A 15,410-nucleotide genomic window follows, 5' to 3' on the forward strand; every position below is an offset into this window, starting at 1 on the left:
TTATATAATTCTTATATCATACAAACAATATTCTATCTTGCAGCCATGGGTTTGTGTCTTGGCAAGCCCTTTATACATCCAGACTTCTATGATCTTTTCAGAAGGATGTCTTTTGGTGACAAGCTTGGCTTCATTGTACGTTCTTTAATTTGTTGATATTAATCAAGTTTTTATTTGATCTAATAATTAATTAACCTTTACATATTTCTTTAGCAAATGTAAATGGAGCAAAGCAACATTTATATGGTAGTGTACTTATATATGATGATAAGCATGAGCTTGTTATGGAATAATAATGAGAGATAGAGGGGATGCATGCATATGCATAGACATTTTGGGATAGGTTACATATTAACAACAAATTTATTTATATATTTTTAGCATAGACATCAACAAATTTATTTGAAAACCGTGACAGAGAATATACTCTCTTTTTTTAATAGAATATAATCATGTTTGCTTAATAAGAGAGAAAAGATATTAAGATAGAAACAACTAAAAATTAGGCTTAACAGAAATAAGGTGTGCATAAAATTATTTTTTCTTCGTTGTTCTCTTCTCATAATTAAAACTGAGTGGGATTACAAGTAACATGAATAGCATTAAAAAGGTAATTGAAGCAAGGTCCACAATGGCATTTTGTTTAAAATTTTGACGAGGAAGGTAACTGTTTCAATAAATTTAAAAGAAGGACAATATATAAAATTTCTTATGATTAATATATAGAACACATATATATATTATATACTTTTAGTTTTCAACTTTTAACATTTTATTGTCGAATGAGCTTGAGTACATTATTTCCATATTGTGTGCATGGTTTATAATTATGTACGCATGCATGGCCTTTGGCAGGCTAGCTAGCATACGTATATAGCCCATGATCATGTACTGGTTTACTATTCTAAATTAGATTATTCATTGAAATTAATTATAAGCTTTTCCTCTTGATTCCATGCAGCTGGTTCATGCATTAGATAAGGGAAACCTGTGGCACAAGATGCCGGTGTTAATCGGTTTACTTTACTTGAGCACCCGCCGAACCCTACTTGAAAAATACAATCTGTTAGGTGTTGGCAGTTCTCACGGTACACAGTTTAACCATGAAGACTTCCCGTACCGCGCTGGAGATGGAAAGTACAACGACCCAGATAATGCTGAGGCTGGTAGCCAAAACACCTTTTTTGGGAGAAATATGAATCCGGTCGATCAAAATAATGAGGTACTAAACTAAAATAAATTGACACATGATCTGTTAAACGTTCTAACGGTACTAATGTTCACTGAAAGAAACCAGATCAACCTGAAATAATAGTCAATTAAAGCAGCAAATCACTGATCATCTGCACAATTGTCAGATCATGATCGACTCATGTACAATTGTTCTCTTCTTCTTCTTTTTTCTGTTTGGTGAAGTTGATGAGCCCAGATCCAGTGGTGGTGGCGACAAAGCTGTTGGCTAGAAGAGAATACAAGGACACAGGAAAGCAGTTTAATATAATAGCAGCCGCATGGATACAGTTCATGGTGCATGACTGGATCGATCACCTCGAGGATACAAAACAGGTACGTGATTTCCAGCTCTTAACCAGACAAATGATCAGTACATGATCTCAAATATTCAGTATATATACCAAGCAGCAGTGGCACTACTGGTATCTATACTATTCTATTTCCTTCTTGGTTACACCTAGTACAGATGACCTCTTATGCACTCTAAAATGTTTACACATTTTTAAATAATAAGTATAAACAATTTGTAGCTGAATTGATGTAATATAATATGATTTTTCATGCAATTTCAACTTACACACAATCTGTTACAAAAATATTTACACCTACTATGCAAAAGAAATAATTTTTTACTATGCAAAAGAAATAAATTTTTTTAGACATAGATAAAAGTACTCTTTGAAAGAATATAAACCTTTTCTAGGTACAGATAATAGAATGCAGGACCAATTTTTCATTTGTTGTTGACTTGCTACTTTATTAATAAATCCGGGTCAGAATGTGAAAATATTCACATTCTTCAAGTATAGAGTTTGTTATCAACTAGTTATAACAGTGTAATGAAGTCATAAATTAATCATATCTATGTCATTAATTTTTTTTGCTGAAAATTTAAAAACATATATTGTCAGATCAATCTTTAAATAGGTGCTTCTCTTATTTACTTTTTCCTTTTTCATACAAGTAGATTGAAATAATTGCTCCAAAAGAAGTAGCAAGTGAATGCCCACTCAAGTCATTCAAGTTCTTTGCCACAAAAGAGATACCTACAAATGCTGATGGAATAAAGACCGGTTACTACAATATCCGAACGGCATGGTGGTGAGTAATGTTGAAAATTTTCCCAATTTTAGGGTTTTATCTGAAATTGTTCTTAAGCTCAAAACAATAGACTATGACAAACTGAGGCAACTAAAATAAATGCCATTTAATGCACGACAACAGCCGTTCTGATTTTGTCGAATTGTGTAAATTAAATGAAATAAGGGATGGGAGTGCAACATATGGAGCTAACGAGAAAAAAGTAGAAACGGTCAGGACCTTTGTTGATGGAAAACTAAAGATTGGAGATGATGGCCTCCTTTTGCATGGCGACAATGGCGTGGCGGTTTCTGGAGACGTCCGGAACAGTTGGGCCGGGGTCTCCATCTTACAAGCACTCTTTACTCAAGAACATAATGCAGTTTGTGATGCATTAAAGGTAACAAGCAGCAATAATCTTATTAATTTTTCCATTACATATATAATAGCCACTGCAGTCTATTACATGTACTGGAAATTTGGAATCCATATATATATTAGAAAAAAATAAGATGTTTTTTGTTGCTTGAATTAATTATGTTATATAGAGTAATAAACTGATCATAAAAGAATGATGATATATATTTTTTTACTTGTAGAAAGAATATCGAAAGCTAACAGATGAAGAGCTATACCATCATGCAAGATTAGTAACTTCTGCTGTCATTGCAAAAATTCACACAATTGATTGGACAGTTGAGCTTCTCAAAACAAAAATCTTGAATGCAGGAATGCACGCAAACTGGTAAGCACATATAAGTATATTTATCTCACTTAAATCTTGTATTTGCAAAAATAAATTAGATTCACAGACTACCAATATCAGTACCTGCTGGAAAATTTAAGTTTAAATTTTAAACTATATTTAACTCTGATAACAAGGCATGTATTTTAAACTAAATCAGAGCATATATATATAAGTTTAAATTTTATTATAATTACTGAGTTCTAAGTTTATTATTAAGGATAACAGTTATCAACAATAAACTATATTAATTCCTCGTTTCCATTGTGAAGGTACGGATTGTTGGGTAAGAGAATAAAAGATACATTCGGCCACATAGGCGGACCTGCGTTGGGTGGCCTTGTGGGATTGAAGAAACCAAACAACCATGGAGTTCCATATTCTCTAACTGAAGAGTTCACCAGTGTTTATAGAATGCACTCCTTACTACCGAGCACTCTTGAACTCAGAGATCCGACCGCTGAACCTGACCAAACAAATTCTCCGCCATACCTGAAAGAGTATGTATATATTCTCTAAAATCTTTTTTTTTTCTTTATATTAAAAAAATGATGTAAATATAAAATTGATTAGATTTCCATTTGGCCTTCTATTCAGAGTGCCTCATGAAAGATTGTTAATGCCAGAAGGACTATAGTTTAATATATAGTTGGTACCAGATGCACACACTGGAAATAATACAATTATTTTTCTGTCACAAATAGTATCAATATTGGAGATTTATTGGGTCTCAAAGGGGAGCAACTTCTATCAGAAATTGGATTTGAAAAACAGACAGTATCAATGGGACATCAAGCATGTGGAGCACTTGAACTTTGGAACTACCCAAGTTTCTTTAGAAACCTCATACCACAAAATCTGGACGGTACCAATCGAGCTGATCAAATAGACCTTGCGGCCCTAGAAGGTACAATGCTTAAACCTAATGGATACCAGTACCAATAGAGAATCCTGATACTGTACCAAGTAAATCGGTACAATAATTGCCTCCTTAACAAATAAAAAACTTTTAATGTAAAAAATATTTTATTCTGGTAGCATTTGATAATCAATTCATTTAGTGTTTACTGGAATCAAATACTAGCTCTTCCTATTGAATTGAGAAAAACTACATACTGTGTCCTTTCGCTATTATAAATTATCTTTTTATATAGCATACTCTAAGCAATTCTAAAGTACACAACAAAGAAATGGGTCATTCTGGTACCATTCAATGCATCTGATTCAAGCTTCTAAATAGCGTTTATAGCGGTGTAGCGGGGAGACAAAAAAAAAAAGCTTTAGCGAAAAGCGGAGCTATAGCGAAAGCTATTATAAATAGCGTTTTTTTATTTCAAAAATTATATTTTATATTTCTACTAATAGTAAAAAGAGTGATGCTTCTATGGATATAAGAGCCTATCTGTAAAATGAATATATTTTTATTTTCAAAGTTCAAACAGCCGATCCGAACCGTTCATCTTGTTCTCCATATTAATATATCTTTGGAGACCAAATTTTACATTTTTCTGAATTTATTTACTATTTATTAAGATGGGTATAAAAAATATCAAATTCAGACAATTGAATTTTGTACCCATCTTAATAAATAGTAAACAAAATCAGAAAAATATAAAATTTGGTCTCCAAGCACATATTAATATGGAGAACAAGATGAACGGTTCGGATCGACTGTTTGAACTTTAAAAATAAAAATATGTTCATTTTACAAATAGGTCCTTATGTCCATAGAAGGCTTTGCCTAGTAAAAATGTCTCATCAAGAAAAAAAATATCAAATTAATTAAGAAGTTCTAATATTATTCATATTAAACCAATACAAAGTTCAAATTGTCATTCAAAATATCCCTAATTCAAAAACTATCGATATATTTTATATTCAAAATATACCACTACCATATATTAATGCATGATACAAAATTTAATTGATATAGCGGTATAGCCCGCACATGTTCCATTGTATTGATATAACTTAATAAAGTAAAAAAAAAAACCAATCTAGATATTAAGGCCCATTAAAATTGCAAAATCATGTTTTCAGAAAAAAAAAAATTGCAAAATCATAACCCATGTAGCATAGCGGACCGCTATTGCCGCTATTGCCGCTACGCGCTACACGCTATAGCGGACCGCTATTACCGCTATAGCGGTCGTAGCTTGATTAGCGCAGTTTTAGCCCGTAGCTTAGCTTTCTGGGTCCAAAACCGCTATAGCGGCGCTATAGCTTCGCTATAGCTAGCTATTTAGAAGCTTGATCTGATTACATACTAAAACCAGATAATAGATGTTCTTACTGAGACATATATGAAGTCGTAATACTATTTCTTACTATTATTGTAGCATACTCTACGAAATTAACATGCACACTTTATTTAAAAAAGATGGGGTATATATATCACTGTATCGTTATAAACAGCAGTATAATAATAAAAAAAATGTAATGTTATGTCAAATAAAATGGTTTGCTGATTGCCGTGCGTAGTAGCTTTGGAGTTCATTTCATTGACATTCCCAAAAACATTTATAATTCACATCTCTAATACCATCTTTTGTTTTTCTATGAAAGTATATCGTGATAGGGAGAGAAGTGTACCGAGGTACAATATGTTTAGGAGGAAACTGCTACTAATTCCAATAGAAAAATGGGAGGATTTGACAAGTGACAAGGAAGCAATAAAAGCCTTAAGAGACGTTTATGGAGATGATGTAGAGAAGTTGGATCTTCTCGTAGGACTCATGGCAGAGAAAAAGATCGAGGGCTTTGCCATAAGCGAAACCGCGTTTAACATTTTCATCATAATGGCATCAAGGTCAGATTTTGTTTTAAATTTTAAAAAATATTAATTTAATGTTAGAATGTAAGAATAAAAAGTGTAACATTGGATCCCTAAGTTTTTACATATCACATACAGGATAGTATCAGATACATCCATTTGAAAGGCCAGATTCACGTAGCTAGAAACAAATATATATATATATAAATGTGATAAGTACTAAATTGAGAATCACTGCTCATAAGTAATCGATCTGTTTAGATATGAATACATTGATCGATCTGAAATTTCATGCATGGCAACAGGAGGCTAGAATCAGATCGATTTTTTACGAGTTTTTTTAATGAGAAGACCTACACCAAGAAGGGGCTGCAATGGGTTAATACAACAGAAGGCCTAAGAGATGTGATCCACCGCCACTATCCTAAAATTACCGACAAGTGGATGAAATCCGCTAGTGCTTTCTCAGTATGGGACAGTGCAAACTAAAGGCCCTTTACGTCTATTTGTCACCACTATGCCGCCACGCTGACGAACTGGTTGCTGAGATACAGACCCAATTGGTACTGATCTCCCTTTGAAGATAATAAAACAGTACCAGTAATGGTACTGGACACCCCAAAGTACCCCATGGTGCTCCTTTTTCTTTTATTTTTAGTTTATATTTATATTTCTTGTTAAAATAAGCTCAACTGTTTTGAGCATTTACCGCTTTTTTAAATTATCATTTGGAGTTACAACTCTCTGTAACTAAACATCTTATTTAATGAAATATGGGCTTTGATCCATGTTTTTCCTCAAAAAAAAATATTTGTACATCATAAACATATATATATATATATATATAAAGGTTGAAGGCCCAGTTAGTGTGGATCTACAGTATAGATCTATAGTCTATTTATTTGAAAGTTAAATGTTAATTTGTTTTTGTTGCCTCAGTTTTGCATAGTATGTTTTGAGCTTGAGAACAATTTCAGGTAAAACCCAGGTCGTAGATTGGCTCTGCGGCTCCATTTTAGGTGGGCCGCAGAGACAGTGATAAATCAGGCCTCTTCGGACAATGATAAATCGAACAATGATAAGTTGAGAAGCTTCAAGAGTAATTAGTTGGGGGAGACATCGCCTAGAGTTACTCTAGATAATTCCGAACAATTAATTAATGATAAATCGAAGTATCCATTTCCTATAAATAGGCACCACTATCTCTTCATTAACAAAGAAAAGTAAACCAAAAGAAAAACACAATTCAACTTCCAAATTTCAAACCAGGCCTCTCCGCAGAAAACTAAAGAGTACGTGCCGCAATGGAAAATTTGATATGACCTGAAGTAACGTATTACTATTCTCTGGTTAGAGATGAGGAGCGTGCGATCGGATGATCGAATGGTCAGAATCTAAACTCAAGTACTATGTTACCTTACTTAGAGTATATGACATTATTTTTTCTCCTCTTGTCATGCACACACATATATACACATACTCCCACAATCACGGCTGATTATGTCATAAGATTTCTCTCGGTAGTTTTTTCAAACACCTTCCGTGCATAAATGAAAATAAATTAAAGCAAAGTGATACTAAATTATTTAAAATACTTAGTACTTGATAGTACCAATGTGGATGTAGTACTGAATAAAAAGATTAAATTTCCTTATATATTATGTTAGCAAGTCAAATAATAAAAATAAAAAATGACAAAAACTAGGAAAGTGTTTTAACTTCATTCCACCTGCAAAAATGCTTCAATTCGTCAAAACTATACACAACTCACATGCTCTATCTGGCTCCACGCTCCTGCTTCTAGCTAGGGATGTTTGTTGGGTCTTGTTTAATCAATTTTGAAGTTTTAAACTGAACTGAGAGAGTTCGTATAAAATGGTTTGATTTTTCTGATTAAATGAATCAGTTCGGTTCATTTTTAAAACCGGTTTAATTGTTTCGTTTGGTTCAGTACAAATCAGTTCAGTTCAGAAAATTTTTAAAACCAATTAGACCGGACCAACCGAATCTTTTAAACCTAGCTATCCTCTGTTCGAATCAAAAATTAAAAAAATTCAAAAATAATGAGATAATGTATATCTCGATTTAAAATCGGTTAGACCGAAGCAAACAAAAATTTTAAATCAATCACAAAAAAATTTAACATAAAATGTTTATTTTCTTAATTAAGGTTTAGTCGAACAAACTAAAATTTAATTCGGTTTGTTTAGTTCGGTATTAATTCGGATGATAAATTTATTTCAATCAGTTCAATTATACTTTTGAAAACCGAATAAAATTTTAATTTATTTATTTTATCTCGGTTTTATACCGAACTGGACTGATAAACACCTCTACTTGCTTCTCCTACCTTTCCTAAGAGCCCTATTCGGCATGCAACTATTCCCGTGGGAAAAAATATTAACTTAGAGTAAAATTTTTTTCCCACACTCACAATATTTCGGTCACTCAAATTGAAACTGAACCCAAACCCGTTCTCGTTCCCAACTAACAGCTGAAAATATTCTGGAGCAGTCTAAAGCATCTGAAATATTTGCTTTTCGGTGCATAAGTGCCCGAAATTTTTAAAAATACCATTTTCGGAAAATTAATAAACCAAAACACCATTTTCAGAATTTTTTATTAAAAACAGCATGGCCGCTTCTGTAGAAAGCGGCCACATACAATCGGGCCGCTTTGGTGGGCAGCGGCCACTGGAAAACAGAAATTTTCCTTTTTTTTCCTTTTTTTTTTTTTGAAAACAGAAATTTTTTTATTATTTTTATTTTTTGTATTAAAATATTAGAAATGTTGAATATATTTCTTTGAATATAGATGGAATGCAATATAATTTGATTTATTAGAAAGACTGCAACAAATAACCCGGATCAATATTTTTCAGGCCGGATTTTTCGCGGCTGTAAGAAAAATTAATATATTTCTTTATGTGTTATTGGAAAAAAATAAAAATATTTAGATTCTGAGTTATTGATCCCGGTTCAAAAGTCACTTCTAGATAATTCAGAAAATATTGTGATCTTTCTAATACATTTAATTTATAAAAAGTTGTATCTATTTTGAGAATTATTTTTTAAAAACAATCATTAAATAAATTAAAGTTTTTGTTTTTTGTCAAAAATAGATACAACTTTTTATAAATTAAATGTACTAGAAGGATCATAATATTTTCTGGATTACCTAGAAGTGACTTTTGAACCGGGATCAATAACTCAAAATCTAATTATTTTTATTTTTTTCCAATAACACATAAAGAAATATATTAATTTTTCTTACAGCCGCGAAAAATCCGGCCTGAAAAATATTGATCCGGGTTATTTGTTGCAGTCTTTCTAATAAATCAAATTATATTGCATTCCATCTATATTCAAAGAAATATATTCAACATTTCTAATATTTTAATACAAAAAATAAAAATAATAAAAAAAATTCTGTTTTCAAAAAAAAAAAAAAAAAAAGGAAAAAAAAGGAAAATTTCTGTTTTCCAGTGGCCGCTGCCCACCAAAGCGGCCCGATTGTATGTGGCCGCTTTCTACAGAAGCGGCCATGCTGTTTTTAATAAAAAATTCTGAAAATGGTGTTTTGATTTATTAATTTTCCGAAAATGGTATTTTTAAAAATATCGGCATAAGTGCACTATAACATTTTAAATTACTTCAGTCACCATTACTTCACTTTTGGCAAACACACACTATACTAAAAAAAAGAAAAAAAAAATAATAAACAAAGCAACATTGGACTTCAGCTCTAATTCAATAATTGAAATTAGAAAACCCAAAATTTTAACGGATTAATGTATAATTTGGGTATAATTCAGTGGCTGCTTACCAATTAATTAGAACCAAATTAAAATCCTTGATTTCTTCCAAGTGTCAGACTGTCAGTGGCAGAGCCAATAGAACTAAAAACCTTATCAGTTAAACACAGCTCGCTCTCTCTCTCTCTGTATACGGCTACAAGCAATTATCTGGTAAATATATTAACATTACAGTTTTAATTTCATACAGCGCACAAACAATAGGGTCAAAGCAGAACTACATATGATTGGTACGCTGCATGAAGCAAGAACTGTTCTGTCAATATATTTACCCCATTATCCTAAAGAAAAAGCCTCTCCTCTCATCCCTCCCCACTGGCCTAAACCCCCTCCACGTCACCTCCTACAATCCCATCTCTCCCTCAAAAACCTTGTTCTTTCCCTCCCTTCTATTTTCTCTCTCTCTCTTACACTTTCAAAAATGGCAGCCTCAGCCACCATAAGCTCCTACATCTCCACCATCAACAACCATCTCACCTCCAAATCCATCCCTTCGCTACAACGAGTCTCCACTGCTCGCGTACCCCGCGCAAACTCCATGCCATATCTCACACAACAACTCTACCGCACAGTACACATTACTCCCAAACCTCGCATTTTTGGTCGGATTTTGGCCACAGTTTCGCAAGAAGAAGCCCCGGCTACTGCTGTCGAAGAAGGAGAGGAGGTGGTGGAGGCAGTAAAAGAAGAGGAAGTGCAAGTGGAAGAGAGCGAAGCCGGAGAAGAAGAAGTGGCAGTGCCTGAGCCGGAGGAGCAACCGCAACAAAACACAAAATTGTATTTTGGGAATTTGCCTTACAATTGCGACAGTTCGCAATTAGCTGGTATTGTGCAGGAGTATGCCACCCCTGAGATGGTTGAGGTGATTTCTTTTTCTTTTTTTGTTTTCAATTCTCTACTACAAAATTCAGATTAAGAAAGGGAGAAAATTTTGTTTAATTTACCAGTTATTATGCTTATTTACCAGGAATCAGGTTAAATATTATTTCTTGTTGCATGTACTGTGACCTGAAACATTGTCAAAATTTCACCTGGATTGGGCTAAATTGACAACCAATTAATGAATAACTATTTTACCAGAAAAATCATTTTAGTCTTCAATTAATAGGTTTTTTTCCTTTACTTTGTATGATGTTAGGCCTTAATATAAGTAAAAAGGACCTATTCAATTTTCATGTCAGAAAATTAGCAGATCATCTTTCTGTTTTTGATTGTATTCGTATAATTAAACAAGTGTTCATGTCACTTCTCAGGTGCTCTATGACAGGCAAACAGGGAGGAGCAGAGGGTTTGCATTTGTAACCATGAGCTCACTCGAGGATTGCGAACTCGTCATTCAAAATTTAGATGGACAGGTTACCTTTCTTTCCTATGTTTCGCACTAGGCTAAAATCCGATTTCTTTTCAACATAAAATTCAATATTTTCCAAGACTAAATGCTATATCAACAGTACCAAATATTTTTCTAAAACAAATGAAAAGAGAAAAGTAAAAGTGTATAATATCTAGCCATAAGGTAAGATTTAAAACGGTGCGGTATTTTACTCGAGTTCCAGTGAGGGTAAAAATTTGATTGTGAGATTAAAAAGTGGGGTTGAAATATATTAGACAAAAGGAGCAAATGTCAATTTTCGAGATTGAAATCCATGAACTTAATTTTTTCTCGTAAAAACGGAACATATCATAGTAAGTGCTTTACTTATTTACTTTTATTTAGCAATTTAATGGAAGAACAATGAGGGTGAATTTATCGGACAAGCCAAGACCAAAGGAACCGTTGTACAATGAAACCGAATACAAGTTGTTCGTGGGCAACCTTTCATGGAATGCCACAGCACAGAATCTGCAAGATGTATTCGGGAAATGTGGCAATGTGGTCTCCGCTCGGGTCCTATATGATGGTGACACAGGTAGGTCACGTGGTTACGGATTTGTTTGTTATTCAACCAAGGAGGAGATGGATGAAGCACTTACAAGTATTGATGGCGAGGTAACCTAGTCTCTCTTTCTTCCTAATTTTTTTTTTTTTTTTTTTGACTGACACTGTACAACAACTGCCGGTGACTTATTTTTTATGAAACAACAAATCAGTTGCTTTTGATTAAAACATACACAGTTACTGCACTGGAAATTTCTGATTTTTTAATTAATTCATCTAACTAGCATCTGATAAACTACTAATTGTTTCCTCCAATGATTAGTTTATTATATTTTCTACAAATTATAATCATGATTTTTGGTATAATAACATTTTAACAGGAGATTGATGGGAGAGCGATCCGAGTCAGCGCGGCAGAGGGAAGGAGGAGCAGCTACTAAAAAGGAATTTTGCAGTTAATGCGAGTAGATGAGAAATCAGAAGTACCAGCATTACCAGAATGCAGCACATAAGAAGCCAGAAAGTAGTTTTTGCCATAGCAGATTATGAAAGAAAAATGCTGGATGGCTTTTTTGTATGAATGATCATGAAATGAGCTCATTTACCAGTAGCACCACAGCAATTGCTTAATTGTCAGCCAGATGTAGTAATTATTCAAACAGCTTTTCTTTGTTCTGGTTTTTTCTTGGGTATTGTACAATGCTATAGCTGTTCTTTTCTGGAACAACTCTGTTTTCTACTTTTCTTTGTGTGTGTGTGTGGGTTATTTCCTTGAATTGACATCTCCTCATGTTACCAGACTGAGTACAATTGAATCAGACGGTCCAAAATTGTTCTATTTAACTTGGCACGAATCTCAAAGCACAAATAATGCACACCATCGAGAGCAAGGACCGGCTGAGAGTAAATCTGGGTCGTCTGTTTCAATTGTGTTGAGTGAGGGACCTGGGAGGATACGAATCCTATTTTCTTCATGCCAGCAAAAAATGCCACAAAAAGTAGAAAACAAAAAAATGTGTAGATTATTCCAGTTGAGCATTGCACAGACACTTTTCAATTAATAAATATAACATTATGGAAAATCCAAATCCTTGCATTATAATAGATTTTACGTCATTTTTCATTTGTCTATTTCTTCAGCAAAAATGTTTTCATTGAATTCTCTCTGTTAATGAATCATAATAAATATTAAGATTACATAATTGACACAAAAACCATAGCACAAAATTCACATAAGATGAATGCACATTATTTTTATTTTATGGTTTTACAACACCTCCACAAATTTTGTCCGTAATTACATTGAACAATTGTACCACCGTTCTTACCAATATTATGTTGTCATTTTTTTTTCTTTCAGTGAATTCCAATATTATAAAATATTTACTAGTTAAAAACTTAAAATTCACATGAGATTTTAAGATTCATGTGATGGAGATGAATGCACATTATTTTATCTTATAATTTTTCAGAAACACCACAAGTTTGTTAGTAAATACATTGATTAATTGTATCAATGCTCATACGAATTTATATGTTGTTATTTTCTTCTAATAAATTCCAACATGATAAAATACTTACTAGTTAAACCACTGTAAATTTAATTTTAAGAAGAAAACAAAGATCATCACACAACAAATGAAAATGACAAAAGTAAATATAATTACATAAAATTACGTATATTGTTGAAAGTGCATTTTTTTTATTATTGTTATGCTCGAAAAAAATATACAAAAATAATTTAAAATCAAGAATATTAAATTAGAATAAATCTTTGTATTGGAACTAGTATTTTTATTTATAGTTGCGAAATATCTTATAGGTGCATTGTAAATGGTTGGTAATACTTGTTATGCATTATATATTTATACTCGATATAATTAATCAAATAAATCTTTGATATTAAAACTTGTAATTTTTTGTTTCTAATATTTCATTCTTTTGCAGAGATAATATTAATATACTATTATCAAATAAATCATAATACCATGTCGAAAACTAACAAATTTGAACACTAAATTTGTAAATGATTTGTTTGTTATGAAGGTTTATGAATTATTTAATGCTACTATATTAGTTTTCACGATATATTATAGTTAACACTATATGAATGTAAGCCATAAAAAATCAAATTTGAAAAACGCAATTTACTTGTTTCCATAAAATAATTGGGAAGAATTTAGTAGATAGTTTTCTTTGGAAATAATTTATTAAGTTATAAGAAAATCAGGAAAACATTAATTAGAGGCAAATGCGGTATAAATCTAAAAATTTTAGATTGTGCTCTGAATGTTTGAAAATAAGTTCTGAAAAATTTAGATTGTACTAAAAAAGGATGAGTTCAAATTCTTTGAATGTGTCTTCTTCTAAAAATTTCAGTAAATTTCAGTTGAGTTGATTTTATTTTTTCTATGTTCTTCTAATTCTTATTAGTAAAATAAGTTTAATGCTGAATATATTTTATGACCATCTTCATTAACTTTTAACCATTTTGTTTTGGACCAAAAATACAAATATTAAATACAATAAACATATATTAATTTTTATGTGTGAGCAGTATTGTTATCAATAATATGTAAATTTAAAAAAGTAACTGCGTTTTGGATTATTCGATATTAACTAAATTGACCAAACAAACATACATATAAATTATGTGAAATATAACTTATTCTGTAATTTTCATATATTCGGTTTATGTTTTGTCATTAAATAGAGGGTCATGTAGAATTACAGGTATATAAAAAAAAAAAAATTTAAAAAGTGCATATTTTCAAATGTATAATTTGCTCGTTTTTTAAGCACATGTTTTAACTTTCCTACTAACAAAATGTTGTTATGTAATAAACTAATAATTCAATCATTATTCTGGATTTTTTTTTTTTTGTAATTTGTCTTTTCTCATAAATTATATATATATATATATTTAAAATAGGACCATATTTCTTTTAAAATTCAGATTGATACGAAATTACGAAATTCGTATTTTCTGCATTACCTAAAAAAAATATTTTGAGTTAATGCATTTAGACCGTTCGATCTGTTTTAAGATCAATCCATACATACTAGATCCGTATTAATATTAAAGGGCCCATGCATATTGGGGGAGGAGGATAGCTTCGTTTAAAATCAGACAATCGAAATGTATTAACTGAAAAAAATGCTTTTTTGAGTTGTTGCAGACAATGTGGACTCTGAAATTCCGTATACAGAGGTAACAAAATATTTTCCAAAATTTTTATATTTATCATTAAAATAAAAGATAAACTAATAAACTACGATTTTGTGAAAATTCAAAATTTAGTACCGACGCAATCTCAATTTGGGTCTACGAAAAGGATGGCCACAACTTGAAATTAAGTCCGTCAAAAGTGGAGAAATATATTGGTTCCTACTCGATTTTAACTCTTTTGGTGGACTCAATCTCACGTTGAGACCATTCAATCCGTGGACACAACCTCACATTGCGTCCGTGGTGTTTTTCGAATTTTACAAATTCGTGGTTATTTTTTTCTGTTTGTCTTTTTTTTTTTTTTGGTATGATAAATTTAAAAATTTCGGGAATGTTTTTGCATTCGGTCAGAATTCTTGAAACTTTTGTTTTTACAATTTAAAAAATGATAAACAAAAAACTCTCAAAATCTGAGAAATTTTATTTTTAACACAGACACAATATAAAATTGCAGTCAAAAATTAAGTGGCCGTAACTTCATATTGCGTGCACAACCTTTTTTTTGATCAAAATCACTAATTAAGTATTTTGATTGATTTGGTGATGCAGCAACGTGAAAAAAAAATGTAGATGCAAACCGTAATTTTTTGGTTTTTTTTTTCCTAACAGTAAAAATAAAAATTTCGGTCCGAATACACAGACCTGGTAAATGTTCAT

The 15,410-nt window shown here is 31.8% G+C and overlaps 2 protein-coding genes across 2 annotated transcripts; both read left to right on the plus strand.

Annotated features, from left to right (window-relative positions):
- Positions 1-6,447, plus strand: LOC144548215 (alpha-dioxygenase PIOX-like). The gene is made up of 10 exons (XM_078296922.1): positions 1-135; positions 962-1,222; positions 1,417-1,566; positions 2,201-2,334; positions 2,500-2,713; positions 2,913-3,058; positions 3,331-3,558; positions 3,763-3,965; positions 5,624-5,867; positions 6,137-6,447. Exons 1-10 carry the CDS (start codon positions 46-48, stop codon positions 6,318-6,320), a joined length of 1,854 nt encoding a protein of 617 aa, XP_078153048.1. The 5' UTR covers positions 1-45; the 3' UTR covers positions 6,321-6,447.
- A 3,512-nt stretch (positions 6,448-9,959) lies between these two features.
- On the plus strand, positions 9,960-12,251 carry LOC144547886 (28 kDa ribonucleoprotein, chloroplastic-like). Its single transcript, XM_078296566.1, has 4 exons — positions 9,960-10,507; positions 10,899-11,000; positions 11,363-11,635; positions 11,905-12,251. The coding sequence occupies exons 1-4, from the start codon at positions 10,067-10,069 to the stop codon at positions 11,962-11,964; spliced, it is 876 nt and encodes a 291-aa protein (XP_078152692.1). The 5' UTR covers positions 9,960-10,066; the 3' UTR covers positions 11,965-12,251.
- The last annotated feature ends 3,159 nt before the right edge of the window (positions 12,252-15,410 follow it).

Source organism: Carex rostrata, chromosome 32 (genome assembly GCF_964058835.1).
Source record: "Carex rostrata chromosome 32, lpCarRost1.2, whole genome shotgun sequence".
NCBI lineage: Eukaryota > Viridiplantae > Streptophyta > Magnoliopsida > Poales > Cyperaceae > Carex > Carex rostrata.